We start from the raw sequence: 20,948 nt of genomic DNA, 5'->3' as shown, positions 1-20,948 counted from the left end.
GCAACGGATGCAACGACGGAAATTCTTCACGAAACACTCCCCCATAGCCCAGTAACACCCTTCCAGTACCGCTCAGGGTCCACCAGCAAATGCCCGCAATGCGTACTACCAACCCACCTATCTCCTTCAGCGTAATACCCCTTCTGCCTGGCCTCCTCAATATGTTCCTCGACAAATTCCCACGCAACCTTGTCATCCGCATCACTGTAGATGTACATCCTCTTCGCCTCTGTTCCAAAATATGCCTTGTGGTTCAGATCCGCCCGCGTCTGCGCTATCAGATCCAACTTCCCACTTATCCAATACGCGAAAATGTATAAGAAGAACATGATACGTATTCCGATGTTCGTGAGTGCGTTTAGGATCGGATTTTTGGGTAATGCTACTGCAAAGGCGCGAATTGTGGACGCGTATTTGACACGTCCAGGTGTGCTGTCCAAGATCATACCTGTGACTGGCAATTGGCGCCCCGTTTTTGCATGGTATGCTTTTGCTACTAGACAAGTCGTCCATGCTCCGCCGACGGAGAAGAAGTGTACGAGGAGTTTCGAGCCGGATGGTAGTGCAGAGAGGATGTCAATGGCGGGTTGAATGCGCTTGAGGTTCGATGAGAGAGGGAGGAATGCAGCGTCGAGGGAGGTTGTCGTTATGGCTACGATGCGCGCTGATGGGTATATTTTCTCGTAACCGGCGGTATATTTGGCTAGAGTCCTGGGTGAAGCATCCATCCAGCCTGCGAGAAAGATGAGGTCTGGATCAGGAGATGTGGAGGACCCGGATTTCGACGTGGTAGGTTCGTGGTAGAAGACTGATGTATTAAGACGTACGAAATGCTCCAATGCAACGGAGGCCTTCGCGGTGGCTTTGGACGACATCTTGTTGCGTTCTTCGTGCACTTCTAGCGAGACAAAGGAAGAACGAGAGCTTGTACCTACGTTTATATATTTCCTGGAATCTCGTCTGGCTCGTCATCCAGCGATGGGAGCCTGCTGGCGACGAAGTTTCCGTGCCTCATCGGAACGGGAACGGGATTATGTCGTTGATATATTATGTCTGCCAAGCGCCGAGGTATGGAGAGTTTTGAGCATATGTCACGCCAATATCTTCTGTTGAGGCTTTTGGGGCCTTTGGAAGTGCAAGTTACAGTAGTGTAGCGCACGTTACCTTGTTAAGTCTCGTTGCGAACGGGAACGGGCCCTTTTCTACCGAACCGAGGTAGTCACCTGGATTCGAGGAAAATAATCCGTGCTCCTGAAGAGATTTGATGTTGGAAAGTCGATAGCGGCCAAAATCTCTACGCAGAGTCTATGTTGGACCCAGTTTCCAAGCAGGTCAGGCTCTTCCTACGTACCTAGAGGCCACAATATCCCTAGTCACGTGTCTGGAAATATCCACAGTCTTGGAGGCACCTAGCATCACACAATCCGTAGCACTGGGACAGCAGCTTCAAACAACAAACGACACCCGCGAAATGATAACACGTCTGTGATAAGGGCCCGAATAGATCCCCAAAACAACACTTGCACGCACCATAGAATCAACGTGGACCAGCGGGTATATAGCAGCTTCTGGATATCAATCGTCGCCAGGAATCAAATTGACACGAAATGACATTGGATGTACCATAGAATGGAATGCTTCGACGCCTTCTGCAACAATAGTCCGAGTATGGTATGACTGGCCATGGGAGATGGTCTTTGCAGCTGTTGGTCAGATTCAAGCCAACGGCGTGAATTAAGCGAGCCCCTGAAGCACAGCAAGCGAACATCAACAAACCGCACATCAGCCAACAAGAAAATCCTCGGGCAGCACAGAGACATTGTGTCGCACGCGGATTGTATCTTACAGGTAATGAGATACAGTTGCTAGTTTCCTTCGACGCCAAAAGTGGCAGTGCCGAACGCCGGATTGGGTTCTGCTGAGGAGATTACAACAAAGAACAAAGACGTTTGCCATGAAGCGAACAAGACCAACCGCAAACAATTCAACAACTCAAGGCATTTACACACACAGAAACCAGTAACAAAGACACGAAGCTTTCATAAGTAATTATAGCCCTCAATGTCTCTCTCTTTCAGGGTTGTCCAATTTGGCATTACCCATCTCGACACAACCCAAAGCCAACTCACTATCTCGGTCCACCGCGAGCGGGAGCATACCCTGAAATAGCATGGCTACGCCGATACCACTTACTGGTCTGGATTTTTTTGACGCAGAAGACGAAATTCAGAGGATAGAAGTGCAAGCTTTGACCAATGAAGATAATCAAACCACAGTAGATTTTCTACTCCGGGAGACACGCCATGCCTATCAGATCATCAGCCAACGACAGAATGAGGTAGACTCATTGCAGGCTGAGATTGCTCAACTCAAGAAAATTTCCGTATCTCCTTCGGCTCCGAGACCCGCTGTTTTGACAGATTGCCGTACGACTGACAGCAAGAGACTGTCTGATGTAGTCAAGAAATTTGGGATTTGGAAACAGCAGATTACAAGCAGCATCTTCGAAGATTACGATGAAAATCAGATCGACATCAATGCTATTCTAGAGGACATTGAGGAACTAGAGGCTGCGCACGTGAATTACCAGTCTAGCGTTGATTCCATCATCACAGTCCTACAGAATGCTCAGACCAACTCAAACGAAATCATTGCAAAACTCAGTGTCCAAGCCAAAGCCAGCAACGAGCGTGCTACAACAGCTAAAACAGCGGCAAATTATGCAGCTGTTGCTGCTGTACAGAACGTGGGAGCTATAAGCACTGAAAATGCCAAGCTTCGAGCAAAAGTCGCTGCAATAGATGGTGGCAGCAGGACTACCGAAACAGCCCAAGTCAATGGTGGCAATACCAGCGATAATCATGGTATGGGTGATCAGAATCTGAAGGAGCTTCTCGAATTTGCCAATAAATATGCCGATACCGCTCCCATACTTGAGTCAAACCTGGGGCAACTCATCAACATATTAGGACAATGGCAACCAGGAAAATCGAGTGACGGCCAATGCTGCAATTGTGGTAGCAAGTGCGAGATCGATTTCAGGGAGTATATCAGACTGTTTGATGAGAGCATCGAGAATGCAAGCTGCCTCCAGGACAGAATCGCCACTCTTGAATCTCTCCTTGTGAGAGGAAGCAACATCTCGCCCCAACGACTCGATAGCGTCATTGGGCCCACTCCAACAATCCACAGGCTACAGCAACAACTGGATGAAGCACACGACCAAAATTTACATCTTAAGACTATTCTCGACCACTGCCTTCCAAATCGTGATTCGGACTCTGCAGGAGAGAGTGCGGTCTTGACTAGTCTTCGGGCAAGGATCACCGAGCTTGAATCACAAAACCACATACTAGAAGAGTGTTTCGATAAACCAATAAATCAAATTTCTGATGCAAAAACAAAAACAATGTTCAGCGACGAGACGCGTGAACACGTCATGATTGGTAGTGAGGAATTGGGGGATCTTCATGACGAAGTTGATTCCTTGAGACGGCAGGTAACCTCCTTGACAGGGAGCAGCGGAGACGACACTATTCAAAAGCTCGGCGACGAACTTTCTGGTTGCCAGAGAGAAAAAGCAAAAGCGACTACGGAATCATCACTATTGCAACGTTCTCTTCAAAATCTCCAGGGAAACTTCGATGCTGTCCAAGCAGAAGTTGCTCGTCTTCAAGAAATCATCAAAGGGCTTCGACAAGCTCCAACTTCCCAAGTTTGCAATAATGAGATCGCAAGACTGACTGTTGCATTGGCTGAATGTCAATATCAGAGAACCAAGGATGCTTTAGAAATTGCGCAGGCGGACAAACTGCTGGAAGAGTGCATTCAACGGCAAAGCATGTCACTGCCAGATCCCGAGGACACCCCACTACAATCAGCCCATGCCAATGCTGAACTCATCGCACCCACGAGGAAGCAAACAGAAACATTTGCGAACATCATCAATGTCAAGAAGGAGAATGAAGCCATTCAAGAACGACTAGATGAATTCGAGTCGAAAGGATCAGCACCAAGTTTTATCAATGTTGACATTGCAGTGATTTCTGCAAGAGCCAATAGAGTCCAGGAACTGGAGGACAAGGAAGAAGAATCCGAGAAGGCAATTGCATCTTTGCAAGCTCGAATCGCAGCAGGCGATCGAAAGGCAGGCCATCAAGCTGAGGTTGACTACCTCAAAACGCGTGTGCAAGAGCTGACTGATCTCCTGGTTGAAACGGAGAACGATCTCGAAAAGTTGCAAGAGGAACATGCGGAACAAACGGCAGCTTTCGAAGTTATTGCACCGAAGATAACAGACCTCGAGGCACAGCGAGATCGGGCAGAGGCTGATCTGGAGAGAGAAGTCCGAGCAGGTGGGGACTATGTGGCAGAATTGGAGGCCAGAATCAACGATCTTCAGCAGCAGCTTGAGCAAGGTAACGCGAATCACAAGAAATCAGCCGTGGAGAAAGACTCCGCTCGCCTAAAGAAGCAAATCAAAGACCTAACTTCCGAAAGAGACGACCTGCAAGAACAACTTGATAGTGTCGGTCAAGACCCAGAACAAATTACGACCGTCAAGTGGCTGCGAAGCAAACGAGCGGATCTGAGAGAAGAGCTCGAAAGCACTAAACGAGACTTGAAAGAGCGGGAGAACCGCGTCGCCAAAACCGAAGTAGCCTTCAAGAGACTCGAGATTGCTCTTTGCAAAGCAGAGGAGACAGCAGAACGCATCCGGAGTGAAAGGACGAAGGCTCTGAAGGAAAGAGACCATGCAAGGAAGCGACTAGAGAAATGTGAAACCGGTGGAGGCTCCCATACAGACTTAGAGGCACTGCAAGCCGAAGTTGCAAAATATAAGAGTCTGGCATCAGTATCAAATCGCGCACACGAAGCCTCTGAGATTGAAAGAGAGAAGACACGCAGAGATAGGGACAAAGCCGTCACTGGAAGAGATGCTGCTCGCAGAGAAAGAGACGGAGGCAGCGGTCAATCCCCTGCAGGTACTCAAACACTGACCAGTAGAATCTCGGAATTGGAGAAAGAGCTAGAACAGTCTACTGAGTTACAGCAAGAAGCTGAGGATCAATTTGCCGAGGAGAAGAGTATTCTGCGCAACAAGATTCGAGATCTGGAGATATCTGTGACCAACACTCAGAAGCTACTAGACGCAAGCAGACAAACACTTACAGATGCCGGGGAAGATAGCATCAGACATCTTGAGCAACTCAAATCACAACTTCAAGATGAGCGTGACAGCACTCAACGGCTAAAAAACGAGTTAATGGCGGCTCAGGCTAACAGCGACCAGCCCGAAACTGATGGAAATGCAGCACTCGTGAGACACTTGAATTTCACAGAAGCAAGACTGCAGGCCCGAGAACAGCTGATAGCTGACATGAATACCCGACTTAGCTCTGCTGCTGCATCGAAGAATGTAGAAGCAGCCGAACTCAGGAGACAATTAGCAGTTGCTCAAGCTCAGGTTCTCCGTCTAAACATAAACCCGACACCGGATCAAGAAGAATTGACACTCTTGAGGCAAGAGAATGATGAGCTGAATGACAAGTTACAAGACCTGAAGGATGCCAGGAGACGTCTTCGGAACGAGCAGGCTGAAACCGAGCGCTTGAGACACTCCGTCCGCGACCTGTGTCTCAAGGTCGAAGAAGGACGATGCTGTGAGAAGGCCAGAGAGGCGAGTGGATGGAAAATGGCAGGAAATGCTGCAGATGAGTATATCGAAGCGGAGAAAGAGTCTCGCCTGGCCACTACCGCAGCGCTCGAGGACGATCTGAAGGAAAGCTACCGTATCATCGCGAACTTGTCGATCACACTGGAAAGAAATACCCGTGACAATGAACGCCAAACCTCAGAGAATCTTATGAACTTGACAGTTGCTCGAGCACAGATCACAAGTCTAACGACCAAGCTCAAGGATTTGTCCCCTGAAACAGATGCCCATCTGTGGCAGAAGCTGAGCGATTGCAATACGGATTTGGAAGCTAAGGAGAAGCTGCTTAAAGAACAACGAGATGAGTTTGCTGACCTGCAATTGAAGGTGGAATCTGCTCAGACTGAAGTCTTCAAGTTGCATGACGAAGTTGCCTACTTGGAGAAGACCAACGCAGGTTTGGCAAAGCAACTCGGCGAATCCTTACATGGCAAGAAAAACCACAATCCTCAGTATCCATCCACCATCAAAGTTGAGTTTGAAAAGGATGAGGAGATTCAAGAACTCAAGGGAAAACTTGCCAGAAAGGAGGCACAACTAAAGAGTAAGAAGAAAGTCAATCGCGACCCCCGAGCAAAGTTCACCGACGACTGGGATGACGATGAACTTGAAGAAACAATGGTAGAAAACGAAAGATTACGAGATCGCCGCGAAAAAGAACGAAAGGCACTCGTCACCAAGAACAGGACATTGCGCGAACAGCTCAAGGTGGCGGAGTCGAAAGTTGCCGAACTGACCATGTTCATTGACGAAGACCTCCAGAATGAATCTAGCTTAGGCGCTGATACCGCGTTGAGAAGCTTGATCGCCACTCTTAAAGAACACAATAAAAGACTTCAGACAGAGTTGGATGACTGGAAGAATAATGACGTCTTGAAGGATCGTCAACGTCAGATTACGAATCTCGAACTCGAAATAGATGATCTACACCACAAACTTGCCTCCACGGATGGTGATAAGGGCGCGGAAAGTGGCCAAAAACAATCCTCGCAAATGTCAACAGACGAGAGAAACGGCTATATAATAGATATCGAGACGTGGCAGCAACGAGTCCGCGAACTTGAAGAAGAGATCGAGGATCTTAAACAGGAGATCGTGAAGCTGGAGGAAGAGAATTTCAAGCTGGCAGAAGATCTCAAATTCAAGAAAGACTTCCTCGATAGAGTCATGAATACAATGGACAATATAAAAGAAGAGGTTCAAGCCATAGAAGAGGAAGAGGTGGAAACAGACCCACCTTACGAAGACAAAGCATCAGAAACCAGCACTGAGATCATGATCGAGCGTGCAAGCGCTAGTAGAGATACCATACTTCCAGCAGAGGACCGGCGTCAGTCGCGGGAGCTCACGAGCGGACTGACTGGCAGCAGTGTGCAAAGAGGGTCAAGCCGACATAGTAAGTTGCCTGCAAAGGCTAATCCAGAGTATGTACCAGACTAATACGATAACAGCAGCTGATGAAAAGCCCGCTACGACGAGAGGCAAGCGACCTTTGCCGCGCGCTGTAGCTAAACAGCCAGAACCAGAGTCAACCGCCGGGCGGAGTAAAGGGACTTTGAAGAGTGTCCCAGAGGAATCTGCAGAGTCCGGAAAGCGGATTACTAGATCGTCGAAACGCAAGACGGCCATCACTGACACTAGTTCAAAACAGACAAAGGCTTCCGTGAAGAAACGAAAGCTCAAATAGGCCAACAGTGGAGCTTAGGCTTATGCAGAGCTCGTGGAATTTATGAAGTACGGAGGTATAGTATCTTGTTCAGGCTTCTGGGAAGTGGCCATATTTGGGCGACAAATGAGGCATCTTGTTTTCTAAGAGTTAGGAATTGGGAGTTAGGACTTATCATGCTTGCCAGTATGTAACCCCATAACCTGTGGGAGTTGTCATGCTTGCCTATATGTGACCCCATAACCTGTGAAATGATTCAAAGACATGTGTTTGGTAGTAGGGTTCACATTCACATATCTGGGAATAACAAGTTCGCTCATGGGTTGATTTGCTTCTTAATGTCGAATCGCGACTGAGATGTTTGAAGGGTGTGTTCGCCAGTCATTCTCAAACACATGGGAGAGTAGACTGTCCAGTCATGCCAGTGCAGGGCATGGAGCATAGGTTCTCCACGGGCAGCCTCTATTATGATTAATAGGAACAGACATGTGAGGTTATTCAACAGGCAGTGTGTTTTCAACACGGCTGCTCAGCCCTCCTAATGTCGCACTATTTAACCAGAGCTTCGCTCTGTTCATGAATCCAAATGACGTCCATTTCCCAGGAACCAAAAATCGTCCAAAGTCTACGCACATCAGCCAAATTGAGTCCTCAGACCTAAATTCATCATGTGGGTTTGCTCTGAGGCAAGTTTTCCCAGCCCAGTGGACGGTAAACGGAAATGAAAACCAGCTAATGATAATCAGTGCCAAAGCGAAAGCTACCTGAACCGCTGCAATGAGTGCGGACACAGAGTTTGCGTTGCTTGTCAGGATGGTATCATATATGGAGCTTATCAGTCAGCTGTTAGAGTAAGAGAGGGGCTTGGCCCGGTTGCGAGATGTTGACAAGAGAGGGTACTAGGGGACTCGAAAAGATTCAACAGGGGATGTTTGGATGGTTTGGGAGTTTTAAGAACACGCGCGTGACGTTGCAGCAAAGTATGGTCTGAAAAATACCAGTCGAAATCATGGAGCTGCCATTTGCCAGAACAAAGCAGTACACAACAGGATTCGCAGGAGCACCGTACTTGATCCGCGTGACCAGTGCCATCGAACCTCTCAAACTCACATTGAATTCCTTCTTTGGAAAGAATACAACGAAACTCCAATTAATAACCCATTCGGGCACCGGCTCAGTATACATTAGTAGATAACACCTGAAAGCTTCCTCTTATCACAGTCATACTTAAGATGGCATTTGTTCTAGGTCGAGAACTTATCCTGACTGGACTCAGATTGTTTGTGCTCACAATAGAGCGGGAGTGTATCAAGGGCAAGAGCGGGTGTCTTTCCCTGAAAATAGTGTCCTGTAGTTGAAGTAAGGGCTTGTTGGGTTGTGCCTGCCAGAAGTATGAGCTGTCTTAAATCGTATAAATCAATCAGTGGACTTATAACTGTTAAAGCGGAAGGTTTCGTCTCGGGTACGTGGCACAGGTGGCCAATGGTGATGGGTACGTTGCTGGTCCTAGTCAAATTTGAAGTTTGGGCACGATTAAAAAATGGATGGCGAGTAGAAAGCAAAACACGCATCAAGACAAAGAGCAAAAGAGCAAAAGAGCCAGTCGTAAGAGATTCGTATGGAATCGTCTCACATTGTTTCTTAGGCCAGGATGAGACGGAGCTACATCCAAAAACCCTAAGAAAATACAGAAAAAGCTGTTGTATTACTACAGTTAATGTGCCGGCCGGGAACAACTAAACTATGAAAGTAAGTAACAGTGCACGAGAGAGCAAAGCAAAACGACCAAGCCTGATGACTTCTTACACCAAGTGTAGAAAAATCCGAAATCTTATGTTAGCATCCTAGCAGGTACCCAGAATCCCAGGCCTAATTTCCGGGCGGTGGAGGAGGAGCGTCGCTAGGAGGAGGTGGCGGGGGTGCACCGCCTGGGGGAGGTGGTGGAATGCTAGAGGTTGGAGGGGGTGGTGGAGGGCTTCCAGCATACTGTTGAAGAAGAGCACTCAAGCCGGCACCACTCAATCCAGGAGGTGCAGCTAATCCAGGTGGCGCACCCATCGATTGTTGGGGAGGATAGCCACCGCTGTAACCAGGAGCAGCATAACCCCCGTAGCCAGCTGCGGGGGGAGGATATGCAGGAGCTGCTTGTGCCCAAGGTGCGGAATTGCCACCAGCTGCAGGAGGAGCATTATAGCCCTGCTGACCACCGCTGTAGTATGAATCACCACTACGGTTGTCATTTCCACGAGGACGATCTCTTGCCCATGGCGCAGCGCCTCCCGATGGTGCAGAATCACGGGAGTCGAATCCTCGATCATCCCCTCGTTTTTGCCATGGAGCAGCGGCACCGGTGGGACCGCGCTGCCAAGGCTTGACATCGTCTTGTGGAGGCTGATCGAAGTTTCCACCTGGACCAGCTTCGATCCGTCGAGGACCATCTGGAGCTGGAGCACCTGAAAGTTCATTCATAAGTGACTGAAGAATGTTAGTCGTGGCTTGAAAATTCGGAACCGGATTGCTTACCTCGTACTCCCGATCAACGGCGTCTCCTGCGCCAATACGACCAACACCAGCAGCCGGAGGACCACCAGGACCATCGTTACGCCAATTAGCACCACGTTGTCTAAATCCGGTCAGCATTATGCTATTTCTAGTGTATTGATGGTAGGCATACCGGTCAGGACAATCTCTAGCCATGTGGCCTGCGTTACCACAGACACGACAAATGATGTTGGCGGTGAAGTTGCGTTGTTCAGGGCAGTCGTATTTCCGATGACCAATCTGACCACAGTTCTGGCATGCTTGGTTCTCATCGTCACGAAGAGTACCGTTGAGTGCTGCAAGCTCACGAAGTTGGTTGCGCTTAAGCTCGTTTTGGCCTTCAGGAATGGAAGCAGCCTACAAGTGTCAGTAAAGGTGTCTTCAAATGAGGGGAAGGGACTTACAGTCTCAATGATGTTGTGAATCAGCTTCTTTGCCTTGTTGACCTTCTCCTCGGTGTCTGCCATGATCAAGCAATGAAGGTCTTCCTCCTGGTTGCTGGTGTGAGCGGCGTCGGATCGACCCTTTCCTTCTTTAACGGATCCTTTTCCACGGATGGCAATTTTGGCCTGGGATTCTGTTTCCATTTTCTTCAATGTGTTGCCACGAGGTCCGATAAGTAAGCCAACTTTAGTAAAGCGCAAGCTAAGTGTTAGTGTATGGTCAAAAGCTAAGAGCAACATGTAGTGAGTGACGGGTTAGTGACGACAATGCGTTGCATTCTCGAATGCCCCGCACGATCACACAGTAATGAAAGGGAAAGGAGCAGTAAGTGGGGATAGAACAGAAGTTAGAAAGGTTAGAGGGTTAGCAATCATACTGAAGTTAATTTCTGGGTAGTCATTGACCGGGACGTAGACTTTCTCCTGTGTCTTAGTAGGACGACGGTAATCCTGTGGCGGATGGTAGTTAGGAATGACTTTCATAGCCTTTTCAATCAGCTTGTGGCGCTCATCTTCGAGACGCTTCCTGTATCGGTATTCTCGAGTATTGACACGACGACCGAAGTTATCGTATTGGGGGGGAGGAGAAGGAGATCTGTGACGGTAGTCATTAGCTTTGGTCATTTGGTGCAGGGGTGGCGGAGAGTACATACCTATCACCATCGGCTGGGACGACATCATCAATCCTTAGCTTCTGGCTGATCTCTTCAATGCGCAAGTGCAGAGTATATGCCTCCAATTGTTCGCTGGTCATGTTGGCCATGATAGCAGTCGGAAGCCCCATGAGGCCAGCAGCCTTGTTCTCAGTGCTGTCCCCCCAACGATTTCTCTTCTTGCGACGTCGAGTGCCGTCTGCATTAGGCTCCTCTAGAGATTATGGTCAGTATGATCATGCGAAAATGGAATACAGAGCTACTTACCTCTTACTGGGCTGCGGCCACGCTTGAATCCTCCATCAGAATTGCCATTCGAAGGCGCGGACGGATGGTAGCCATTGTCGTCGCGAGGCGGCGATGCGCTATCTCCAGCGTTGAATCTGCGCTTATTTCCCAAGGGAATGTTGTTCGAGCCAGTGCTTCCTTGCTGTCTCCAAGCCATCTTGTGCGGTGTTCGTGGTGTTGGAAGTAGTTTGGGGGAAGGAGAAGATGGAGAGGAGAGGGAAAGCTGCCTCGTCGACAATTATCTTGATTCGGCTTAAAGCTAGCTAGGGTCTTCTTGGCGCGAGTCTAGGTAGCTGTACGCCCTTTCATGTATATCACGTGATTCACAGTATTTGCCGACACCCTTGGATCTGCGCCTCGAGTTTCGTGTCCCATCAAAACAAAAGGCCTCTATGCACAGTGCTTCTCGGATCACCAAGAACTTGGCGAATCCCTACAGAAGTCTGCACTTCCAGGGAAGCTTTTCTTTCCACTCTCAATCCATTGTTGCACGAGCCAAAATCTTTGGACCATGAGCGTTCCAAGACCGAAGTCTGCAAACGCGATTGCCGTACCAGCCACAGCCATCCTCCTTCTAAACCACTTAGCTCTGCCAGCTGCTACAAGCGATCTTTGTCCCATCTTCTCGCCGGAAGGGCAGATTACTAGCAAGATCCAGTACCATATTCCTGGTAGGTCTTTCCAAAGCGTTTTTGGAATCAAGGCGAGAAACGAGTGAAATTCTTCGTGCATTGACGAGGTAAACGAGTCGGATAGTGGCGTCATGTTCTTGATAGAGCTGGTGAACACTTTTGCTGTTAGGTGTATCATGTGGCTAAGAGCGTTTGAGATCAGAGATGGTGGCGTAAGTGGTGGTAGTATCGAAGAACTTAAGCGCGTGTAAAGCCCTGGCAATGTGAGCTATACCATCCGTTCAAACTGTGGCGGAGCTATTATACTTACATTCAGCTGTTGCTCGGATTTTGACAAGCTGTTCCGCACTACTTTCAGCATTGAGAAGCGAGAGTGTCAGGAATCTAACATCATCCAGAATCTTGGTGGACAAATCGTCTAGGCCCAACTTTGACCCGAGATCTGCAAAGCGCTTGGGATGATCTACCAAGGGAGAGCACAGCGTTGGACTGTAAGATGGAGACACATTGACAATTCGGCAAGTCCCCTCTTTAAGTGTCTGGAGAAAGACATTCTGCTCCAAATAGCAAGCTAATTGATAATCCGTTCTGATTGTCATGTCCCAATCAGCATATTTTCTCTGCACTAGGGAGAATTCAAACAACATACACAGTAAGAGCGTGCTGCAGAACTGGGTCTGTAAGAGCGTCGAGTCCTCCTTTCATTTTGACCATTTGCTTCAATCCTCTCATGTGGGCCGACAAGTTATTGATGTCTCCCCATAGAAACTTCATCTGTTTAGTATTCAATGCATGGACTTCCCAGGAGCTGACTGACCTCTGTCGTCACTAATGGAAATATAGCCCTGATGGCAGCATTGCCCACGAGTAAGAAGTCGTTGTCGAGGAACTCGTTAAACAGCCCCAGGACCTTGGATTTGATCGCTATCGTCTCCGATTTCCGCTTCATATCTTTAACACTATCTGCCGACTGTTCTGCAGAAGCCATCAGAATGGCAATGTGGGGCATGATATGAGATTGCAACATCCATGGCAGGATCTCCTGCAGAAATATCTGCGGTGTGTGGCTACCATCAATGGATGTCATACTCGAAATCACTTTTTGATGGACTAGATAGAGATTAGATCATCGATGATGCTTATGATCGATGACACTTACAACGGTGAAACAGCTCAGCATTACGAAGAGTTGGATCGATCGAGGCATCGGTCAAACTGCTGTTGACTGCCGCAATCATCCCGCCTATCGCCTGCGATGAGGGGGACGGTGTGCTTCGTGCACTGCTGTAGCCAGAAATGGCTTGATCCACTCTTGGATAGTATACGATGAGATCAGAGGCATTTAAATTGGATGCGAGAGACTCTGGATGGTCCGCAGGTGTCGCCTCGGAGGCCGTCGCATGTTCTCTTTGGGTATTTCCGCCTATCTCTGGTAGACCTAGTGAAGAAGGATTAGATACCGATGACCTAAAGCTTTGTTGCAGAGCAATAGTGCTTGAAGGTTGATGTTCAATTTCCTCTCTACGGTGAGCGTTCTCATCCACATAGCAATGCACTGGAGGATATCGTCGCAAGCAATTTTCACACGGGCCATTCGTTCTCGCCTTGCACTGTGAGACAGCGTTATGTCATGCTTTGTAGGACGGGAGTGGATTTACACACTTTCTGCTTCCGTCGACGACATTCGGTACACGATATTTGAGGCCGTCTCCGCTTTCTTGGGACCTTGACGATCGGTGTGGTTGCTCCTTCTGGCATCATGCGATACAGTCAACATTCGTCTCCAAGCAGCAATGAAGTCACTGATATGAGAATTTGGCCCCTTTTGGATTTGTTACTGACCAGGCATCAATATCTATGGCGGGAATGAACAAAGATAGGAGGCTGAGGAGCTGAAGACCGGGATGAGGGGTGGGACCAATGGTGTAGCAATCTTTCAGCCAAAGTCTTGTTTGAGGACTCTGGGCGTGATAGGCGAGAATCAATTTGATGGCGTATAAAATACAGTTAACATCCCTCCTAGGTACAGGTGACGATTATATTGAGCAGTACTCAGGCTACCCGCATGGGTATCAACACGCTCTATGAGTTAGATAAAGAAGTGGAGGGTTGTAGTGTGACATTGGTACGCTATATTAAGATCGTTGATGGTACGTTCAATTACGGAATTCCTCAACCTTCTACTCCAGATACCAGCCTGGAACATGATGTGCAAGCAGAAGTAATGACGGAGGTCTATCTGAAACGTCCGAAAATGTAGTGCAGTCCCTCTCATGGTCAACGGCGCAGCTCATCTGTGAAGCTTACTTCCTCGCTAAGTAAGCGAGCCGATCAATATTGACATATATTTTCTTCCGCCCTTGTGATATCTAGATTTCTAAGCTACCAATTTCTGGTTAGGACTGTTTGATGGGTGGATTCGGGAGTTTGTTTGGACTTTTTGGAGGTTTGATCTTCCAAATGGGCGGTGAAACGAAGAAGAGCACAACGAAGCACGGGTCACCAAGAACAAACAACGACTATCGCAAGCATACTTTACGATCAGAAGGACAGGAAGATAGAATAATCTGAGCCACGGCTTGCCACAATCTGTATCAATCGGCGCCTCAATAAGTTACTTTCAATTGACTCCAGACAACCCCTCTAGGCGACCAAGAACCCGAACCACGCTTTCTGATCACGTCTCGTTGAAGTTGATTTTCCACTGAGATCCTTCTGTAGATGTTCAAACTTATCGCGGAGTATGCTCATTGAGGAATTTTTCATCCAACCACTCTTTTAAATCCAGATATTCAGATCCTCTCTCCATTCTCCATTCTCGACACTAAAGACTTCCAGCTACGACTTCTCAAATTTAGAGAATAAAACCACCGTCACTGTATATACTCTAGCATTGGCTTCCACTGCATCACTTCTGCTCAGCTTCGCGCTCACACATTCGTAATTTGAAACGCAAATCTTGGCCTCTCTACTATTTCCCCTCTCATTGACTGTCTCCGCTCCTCACCAGCAGCTCAAATGTGCGTGTACTTTTGGAGTTTTCGTAATTCTTTCGACTTAGAAAACATCAGTGGCATACCACATCATATCTCATAAACAAGAGCAAAAGCATCTCTCACAGTCGCTTGGAATTATGCTGGAACCAATTAGTGCTTAGTGTGATGTAGGCACCAAGGGCCAGACCCCGAAAGTAAGCTTTTCGGCGATAAGTAATCATCTAATTTTCCTGCTGCTAAATACCTAGGTAGCTTTGACAGGCTTGGCTTTCATTTGTCCAGTATCCTCGATAAGGATATTGTAAGGTATGGCTTTGTAATTATGTCATAGCTTTTGATACAAAAATGCTGGCTTACCAAGCATCGGCAATTTCGTGCATCAATCTGCCCGCTCTTATTCGTGCTATTCCACAACCCCGAGGCAGCGAAATGACACCATCTCTGGTGGGACAGGTGGGGTAGATACATCACTTCCTGTAAGCTGCAACAACACAGTCGTTACCAAGCATATAAAGAGAGCATCCGGTTCGGTTCTGTCAAGACATTTTCCCTATGTCCAGTCGCATCTCACAAGTGTCAAATCAGATCACCATGGCTTCCCGTCCTAACATTCACCTGTACACTACCCAAACTCCTAATGGTATTAAGATTTCAATCACCCTAGAGGAGCTCGGTCTTCCTTATGAGTTCACAAAAATTGATATCTCAAAGAATACTCAGGTCAGTATGCTATCCAAGCCTGCTTCTCATATTGTCGATATGTATTGCACAAATTTCTCGATATCCATGTCTTGCAATAGTTACCAGTACCAGTAATCTCTATTTATCCCCAAACCTTTTTTTAAGGAACTACAAGTAGAGTATTAACACCCAAAATAGAAAGAGCCCTGGTTCCTAGAGATCAATCCCAATGGCCGCATCCCCGCAATCACCGACACGTTCAGCGACGGCAAGACAATCAACCTCTTCGAATCCGGCAGCATCCAGCAATACCTCGTTGACGAGTACGACAAAGACCACAAGATCTCGTACCCCAAAGGATCAAGAGAGTACTATGAAGTCAACAGCTGGCTCTTCTTCCTGAACGCCGGTGTAGGTCCAATGCAAGGACAAGCCAACCACTTTAACCGCTACGCACCAGAGTTCATCGAGTACGGGGCAACGCGGTACATTAACGAAACCAGGCGCTTGTACGGCGTTCTAGATACACATCTCGCCAAGTCCAAGTCCGGATTTCTTGTCGGTGATAGATTGACTATTGCTGATATTGCCCATTGGGGATGGATCCGCTCTGCTTTCTGGTCTGGTGTTGAGATTGATGAGTTTCCAGCACTGAAGAAATGGGAGGCGAAGTTGCTTGCCAGACCCGGCTTTGAGAAAGGAAGGCAGGTTCCAGGCCCAGATACGACAAATGACTTGAAAAACAATCCAGAGTTGATGAAGAAAAAGGCTGAGGAGTCTAGGGCGTGGATCCAGCAGGGAATGAAGGCTGACGCTGCGAAGAAGTAAGTTGGGAGGTTTGACGATGGAGAATGTTTTAGAAGCGTGTAAAAAAACCGCCGTAGGTAATAGGCGTTGATATTCTACATGTTCTCAATCAATCAAAAGGGCATGAATTATTTCTATGGGAGACAAATGTGGTAAACTGTATTGTAATCTTACAAGCACTCATGGTACTGTTGGTATCATAAACCCAGGACGCCGCCTGGTATGCTGCTATGCTCCAACCAAGTATCCCCAAAACTCCCGCTCAACGCCAGATATATGGTCAATGGCTCCCTAGCCTGGCAAACTCAAATTTAATCTCTACTCTCTTCTTCATTGTGATTCACAGGAGGTGCGCCAAGAAGCCAACCGACTCCACTAGCAAGGCCACCAACCGCAACGTTCTTCAACTGATCTCTCTTCCGCATAGGGGCCTTGAGACCTGCAGAATCTGGGGTAGATACTCTTGACAGCTCGGCACTTCCTCTTGAATCTGGTCTCGGCTTCTCTTGTCTTGAGCTATTACTACCCCTAACCATCGAGAGAGCCGAGAATCCACTTTGAGCTCGAGCCATAGACGCACGAGACAAGTCGAACAGGGACATTGGTGCTTCTTCCACAGCGCGAGATGTGCCAGCAGTCGTGTTGTTTTTCATTGGCGTTGCTGCAAATCCACCAGGCATCAAGTTGTCGTCTCCTTGCTCGTCCCAAGCGGCTTCTATCTTGGCCTCTTCCTTCACAAACTGCTCTAACTTCTCCTCACAACGGCGGTACACATTGAGAATCTCCTGTAAGGTCGCCTTTGGAGCCAGTCGTAATGCCTGCGATAGACAATCCATACGCTGCTCGAGGTGACGGATTTCAACGTTTCCGCTTGTATTACCTAGGTGGGTAGGCTTGACAGTGTTGTTTGTCCGTTCATACTTCCCAGCTTGAAGTGACGCTCGCCAAGACCAATCATCAAGCACTTTTGGTGGTGCCTCTGCGAAAAGACCCGACTTTTTTCGCTCTAAGTCGGGACACCGTGCATGTGCTGGACCACCAATATCCTTGAGTCGAGTTACCACGTAAGAATATGCTGTCTCAAAGTCATCTTCAGCAAGAGCGGCGTCGATACACATACTGACAATACGCTTTTCAGCAATTGCCTTCTGTTCCTCTTGTGGTATTGTAGGTTGCCTGCTTTCTGCTCTCTTTTTTGTCAAGCCAGCCAACACCATGCTCCTTCCCATGTCAAGAAAGTCTCGGATTTGGGTATAGCTTTTGGGATTCTGGTCGAGAATCTTGCCAATGATGGAAATTGGATCGCTGTGTACACGGAGATTTACTGGCCTAAATGGTTCTCCTTGCTTGAAGACCAGTCTGTATTGTCCAACCTCGTGGGTGACCCGGACCAAGTGTTCCATCTCTTCATACTCAGTCGAGCCTTTCAGTGTGCCTGGGAATGTTTGCAGTCTGATAGTGGACGTCAGTATTACTCTAGCATGAGTGGCTTGCGAGATACTCACATTTCGTCGCATTTCTTCAGTCCACCACGTGTTTTATTTGCGTTGGTCGCGTTGTCGTATGCGTTCTTAGCGGCAGAGACTATAGCATCATGAAGCACTTCCTTGGGTAATGGTGGGTCCATTGCAACCTCATAAATGGATCGTGCAAGAGTATAGCCTTTGATTTTATGTCAGGATATTCAAGTTGGGGTTTCTCGGAAGGACTCACGAGTATTAGTCAAGAGCGACTTGAGCACTTCGACCTCAATGAACTCTTTGCTAAGTTGCCCAAAGATGCCGCTTCCCTTGATGCTGTCGGTACTTTCCGTGAGCTCCTCTGCACCCCACCCTCGCAACCACAAAATCTCATTCCTGGTTTTAATCCAGTATTTATCGTCTCCTTTTGGCCCATTGGCCAATTGATGCATCAACTTGGTGAAAGCAAGCTTTTGTTCGTGTTCATCCTGGATGAGAGCCAATTCGCCCGCCCGTCTGATGTTCATCGGACAATTTGCTCTAGTACACAGAAATGCGCTGACCAACAATGCATGAAGCAATTTGATCGACTCTTCTTTCGGGGAGGTCAAGGGATTGTGGTCATCCAAGAGGTCATTCCTCAGGTATGCAGCACTTTTGGCTGGCAGTAAACCGCTTCCTTCAAGGTCCGGCACCGGGGTAAGCAGTGCACATGCTGCTTGCAATGTCGGTATCCTGTCTTGATCCAAAAGCTCGATAATTCGCATGAGAATACGTTGGACGCCATCCAGAGCTTCCTTTGATTCTTCAGAAATAATATACGCCGTGGCAAGCACTGTTCGAGCGAATCTTGCCTCCAGATGCTCTTGATCGCCTTCGTCCAGCCACATTGTTCCATCTTCGTAACCTCCTAAATCAACATCGCCTGGTCCATCCCACTGCTCAACGCCTTCGACAGCCACCCTCCACGTAGTACTGGCTTGACCGACCATCCATTTAAATACCTCTTCCCAGCCCATGTATTTGTGATCCGCTGCTGTTGGTTCCTCCAAAGGCTCAACCGCCCGTAAACTCAGCGATGAATTCTTCCGTAGCTTCCTTCGCTTTGTCCTTGAATCTCCATACATCCATGGGCCGACCAAGCCCTTTAGATCTCGTCCAACTGTGTGATCGACCCCAGCGTGGCTGACCCGGTCTCTGCCAGTTTTTGACAACAATAACGCCACCCCTGCATGGTCGTCCAGACTTTCGAACTTTGGTATGGTCAAAACTGTGCCTTCTTCGGGGTGATATTCGTAGTTAAGCCGCATTAATGGGAGGATCGTAGATATCATCCAAGTTCGCAAGTAATCTGAACGAGGGAGGTAAGGGACAAGGAGCTCAGGTAGTTGTGTAATCAGGCCAGTACTCTGGTCTATCCGTAATGATCGATGGATCAGAAAGAGGACGAGAGGGTCTGTCGATGCATCTTCTGGTGCATTTGGCCAAAGCAAAGGTAGAAGGCGTAATTTCCTAACTTTCTTCTTCGCATCTTCTTCACTGATCTCATCCAAGGAAGAGGAATTGAGTGGTGCATCTGATTCTTCCGCCCAGTTTCCAGCTTCAAGTCTCCCAAGAAAGGGACCATATTCGGACGCATCAAGAGTTTCTGGCAAATAGCTGAGAAGTATCCTCAGAACCAATTCTGTATGTAAGGTCTTGCGATGAAGGGAAATAAGATTTTGAAGAGCTGAAATTTGGCCCTTGCTAGCCAGCTGGACTGCCAGAAGTACAGCTTTTGCTGGAGTAATTTCTGACTCCGCCATATCTTAAATATGCTCAGGAGCGCAAAGGAACAAAGACCATGGATTTCTTGAGGAGCTCAAGCTGGCCAAGGTTCCCGCATGTTAACGCCTCGGATGTCAGGCTTGATATCAGGCATCTATGCTCTAGAGTCCGCGACTACCATGTCCCGCAACGGACCTCAAATCACTGTAAATCAACGCCAATCACGTCGAATTGAACATACAAGATGTCTTCCGGCTTCGGTCTCAACGGAGGTATGTGATGATAGCTCTTATGAAGCTCCGGGCTCTTTCCGGAGCTTCAGGAGAGGCTCAATTCCTCTTCGGGGCCGTTCATTCAACCACCAACTGTCCATCATTCTGGAGCTCCCCTCAACACCAGAGAACGTCTCCTGGCATTCAATTGCTAATTATTTTCGTAGGCACCAGTCGCTGCTTTCCCTTCTGGCAAGAGGTTCTAGCTTGCTACGTTGTCAATACCACATCCGACGACGACTCTGGAAAGAAGAAATGTGCGCCGGTATTGGAGGATTACTATGAGTGCTTACACCACAAGAAGGAGGTGCGTGAAACCCACAATTGTGAACATCAGATCGAAAGAAGGATGGCATTGACCAAATACCCAGGCTACGAGAGTACGAGCATTACAACAGGCATACCGGAAAGCTGCTGCTGCCAACCCTCGAGACGATGCGCCAAAGGCTGGAGCGATTAGAAATCTAGGATTGATAGACAAGGACGAAGACACCAAAGCTGTCCTGGGCAAATGATTTTGGCGATGGGAAATGGTTTGGGGCTGGCTTGTACATAAGGGCAAATGTGACATCATGGGAAGAAGGCGGAGTGCTCTATGAGTTGTGACTGGTGCTATTACTTTGCGAGTAGGTCAGTCGGGGTTTCTCGCAACCGGTTGAGGGGGTCGTAGCTCTCTGGAGCTTCCTCGAGGGATTAAAGGCTATCCTACTGCACAAGGAGGTAATAGGAATCTCCCCAAACCACCGGCAACACAACAGCTGTAGATGCGATTTGCCAATGGATATCGAGCTGGGTCTTTAGGCCAACTGCCAGGTTCTAGCTGGGCGCTTGTTGTTTCTTTATTTGAACTCATCAAGGCATCCTAACTGCTAGCCAAATGTTCTTCGGAATCTTGTTCAGATTTATGTTTATGACTGGGCTAAAGTCAATCCTCTAGGTCCATATAACATTGTATCACATTGCGAAAGTACGAACCAGGTTGTCGTGCTGGCCCTGATGAGACAGCAGCGTAGCAATCTACACATC

At 48.0% G+C, this 20,948-nt stretch overlaps 7 protein-coding genes across 7 annotated transcripts; 3 read left to right on the top strand and 4 right to left on the bottom strand.

The window, feature by feature from the left end:
• Positions 1-26: 26 nt before the first annotated feature.
• ONS95_006612 (uncharacterized protein) lies at positions 27-875 on the bottom strand (the record flags this gene model as incomplete). The annotated part of the gene is made up of 1 exon (XM_058500078.1): positions 27-875. One exon carries the CDS (start codon positions 873-875, stop codon positions 27-29), a length of 849 nt encoding a protein of 282 aa, XP_058349913.1.
• Positions 876-2,170: 1,295 nt separating this feature from the next.
• ONS95_006611 (uncharacterized protein) lies at positions 2,171-7,403 on the top strand (the record flags this gene model as incomplete). The annotated part of the gene is made up of 2 exons (XM_058500077.1): positions 2,171-7,112; positions 7,168-7,403. 2 exons carry the CDS (start codon positions 2,171-2,173, stop codon positions 7,401-7,403), a joined length of 5,178 nt encoding a protein of 1,725 aa, XP_058349912.1.
• Positions 7,404-9,251: 1,848 nt separating this feature from the next.
• Positions 9,252-11,464, bottom strand: ONS95_006610 (uncharacterized protein; the record flags this gene model as incomplete). The annotated part of the gene is made up of 7 exons (XM_058500076.1): positions 9,252-9,857; positions 9,906-10,005; positions 10,057-10,280; positions 10,328-10,551; positions 10,744-10,961; positions 11,020-11,233; positions 11,287-11,464. 7 exons carry the CDS (start codon positions 11,462-11,464, stop codon positions 9,252-9,254), a joined length of 1,764 nt encoding a protein of 587 aa, XP_058349911.1.
• A 254-nt stretch (positions 11,465-11,718) lies between these two features.
• ONS95_006609 (uncharacterized protein) lies at positions 11,719-13,700 on the bottom strand (the record flags this gene model as incomplete). The annotated part of the gene is made up of 6 exons (XM_058500075.1): positions 11,719-12,194; positions 12,250-12,527; positions 12,589-12,707; positions 12,757-13,049; positions 13,099-13,549; positions 13,602-13,700. The coding sequence occupies 6 exons, from the start codon at positions 13,698-13,700 to the stop codon at positions 11,719-11,721; spliced, it is 1,716 nt and encodes a 571-aa protein (XP_058349910.1).
• A 1,576-nt stretch (positions 13,701-15,276) lies between these two features.
• On the bottom strand, positions 15,277-19,708 carry ONS95_006607 (uncharacterized protein). Its single transcript, XM_058500073.1, has 3 exons — positions 18,137-19,708; positions 17,929-18,085; positions 15,277-17,875 (listed from the first exon to the last, which is right to left on the bottom strand). Exons 1-3 carry the CDS (start codon positions 19,686-19,688, stop codon positions 16,735-16,737), a joined length of 2,850 nt encoding a protein of 949 aa, XP_058349908.1. The 5' UTR covers positions 19,689-19,708; the 3' UTR covers positions 15,277-16,734.
• ONS95_006608 (uncharacterized protein) lies at positions 15,427-16,444 on the top strand (the record flags this gene model as incomplete). Its single annotated transcript, XM_058500074.1, has 2 exons — positions 15,427-15,655; positions 15,815-16,444. The coding sequence occupies exons 1-2, from the start codon at positions 15,488-15,490 to the stop codon at positions 16,442-16,444; spliced, it is 798 nt and encodes a 265-aa protein (XP_058349909.1). The 5' UTR covers positions 15,427-15,487.
• Positions 19,709-19,894: 186 nt separating the features above from the next.
• ONS95_006606 (uncharacterized protein) lies at positions 19,895-20,437 on the top strand (the record flags this gene model as incomplete). Its single annotated transcript, XM_058500072.1, has 3 exons — positions 19,895-19,922; positions 20,090-20,229; positions 20,294-20,437. 3 exons carry the CDS (start codon positions 19,895-19,897, stop codon positions 20,435-20,437), a joined length of 312 nt encoding a protein of 103 aa, XP_058349907.1.
• Positions 20,438-20,948: the final 511 nt, after the last annotated feature.

The sequence above is a fragment of the Cadophora gregata genome (genome assembly GCF_030347475.1).
Source record: "Cadophora gregata isolate MNR1 chromosome Unknown scaffold_18, whole genome shotgun sequence".
NCBI classification, from domain to species: domain Eukaryota; kingdom Fungi; phylum Ascomycota; class Leotiomycetes; order Helotiales; family Ploettnerulaceae; genus Cadophora; species Cadophora gregata.
The sequence above is the reverse complement of the archived record's forward strand: the minus strand, read 5'-3'. Positions and strand labels throughout refer to the sequence as shown.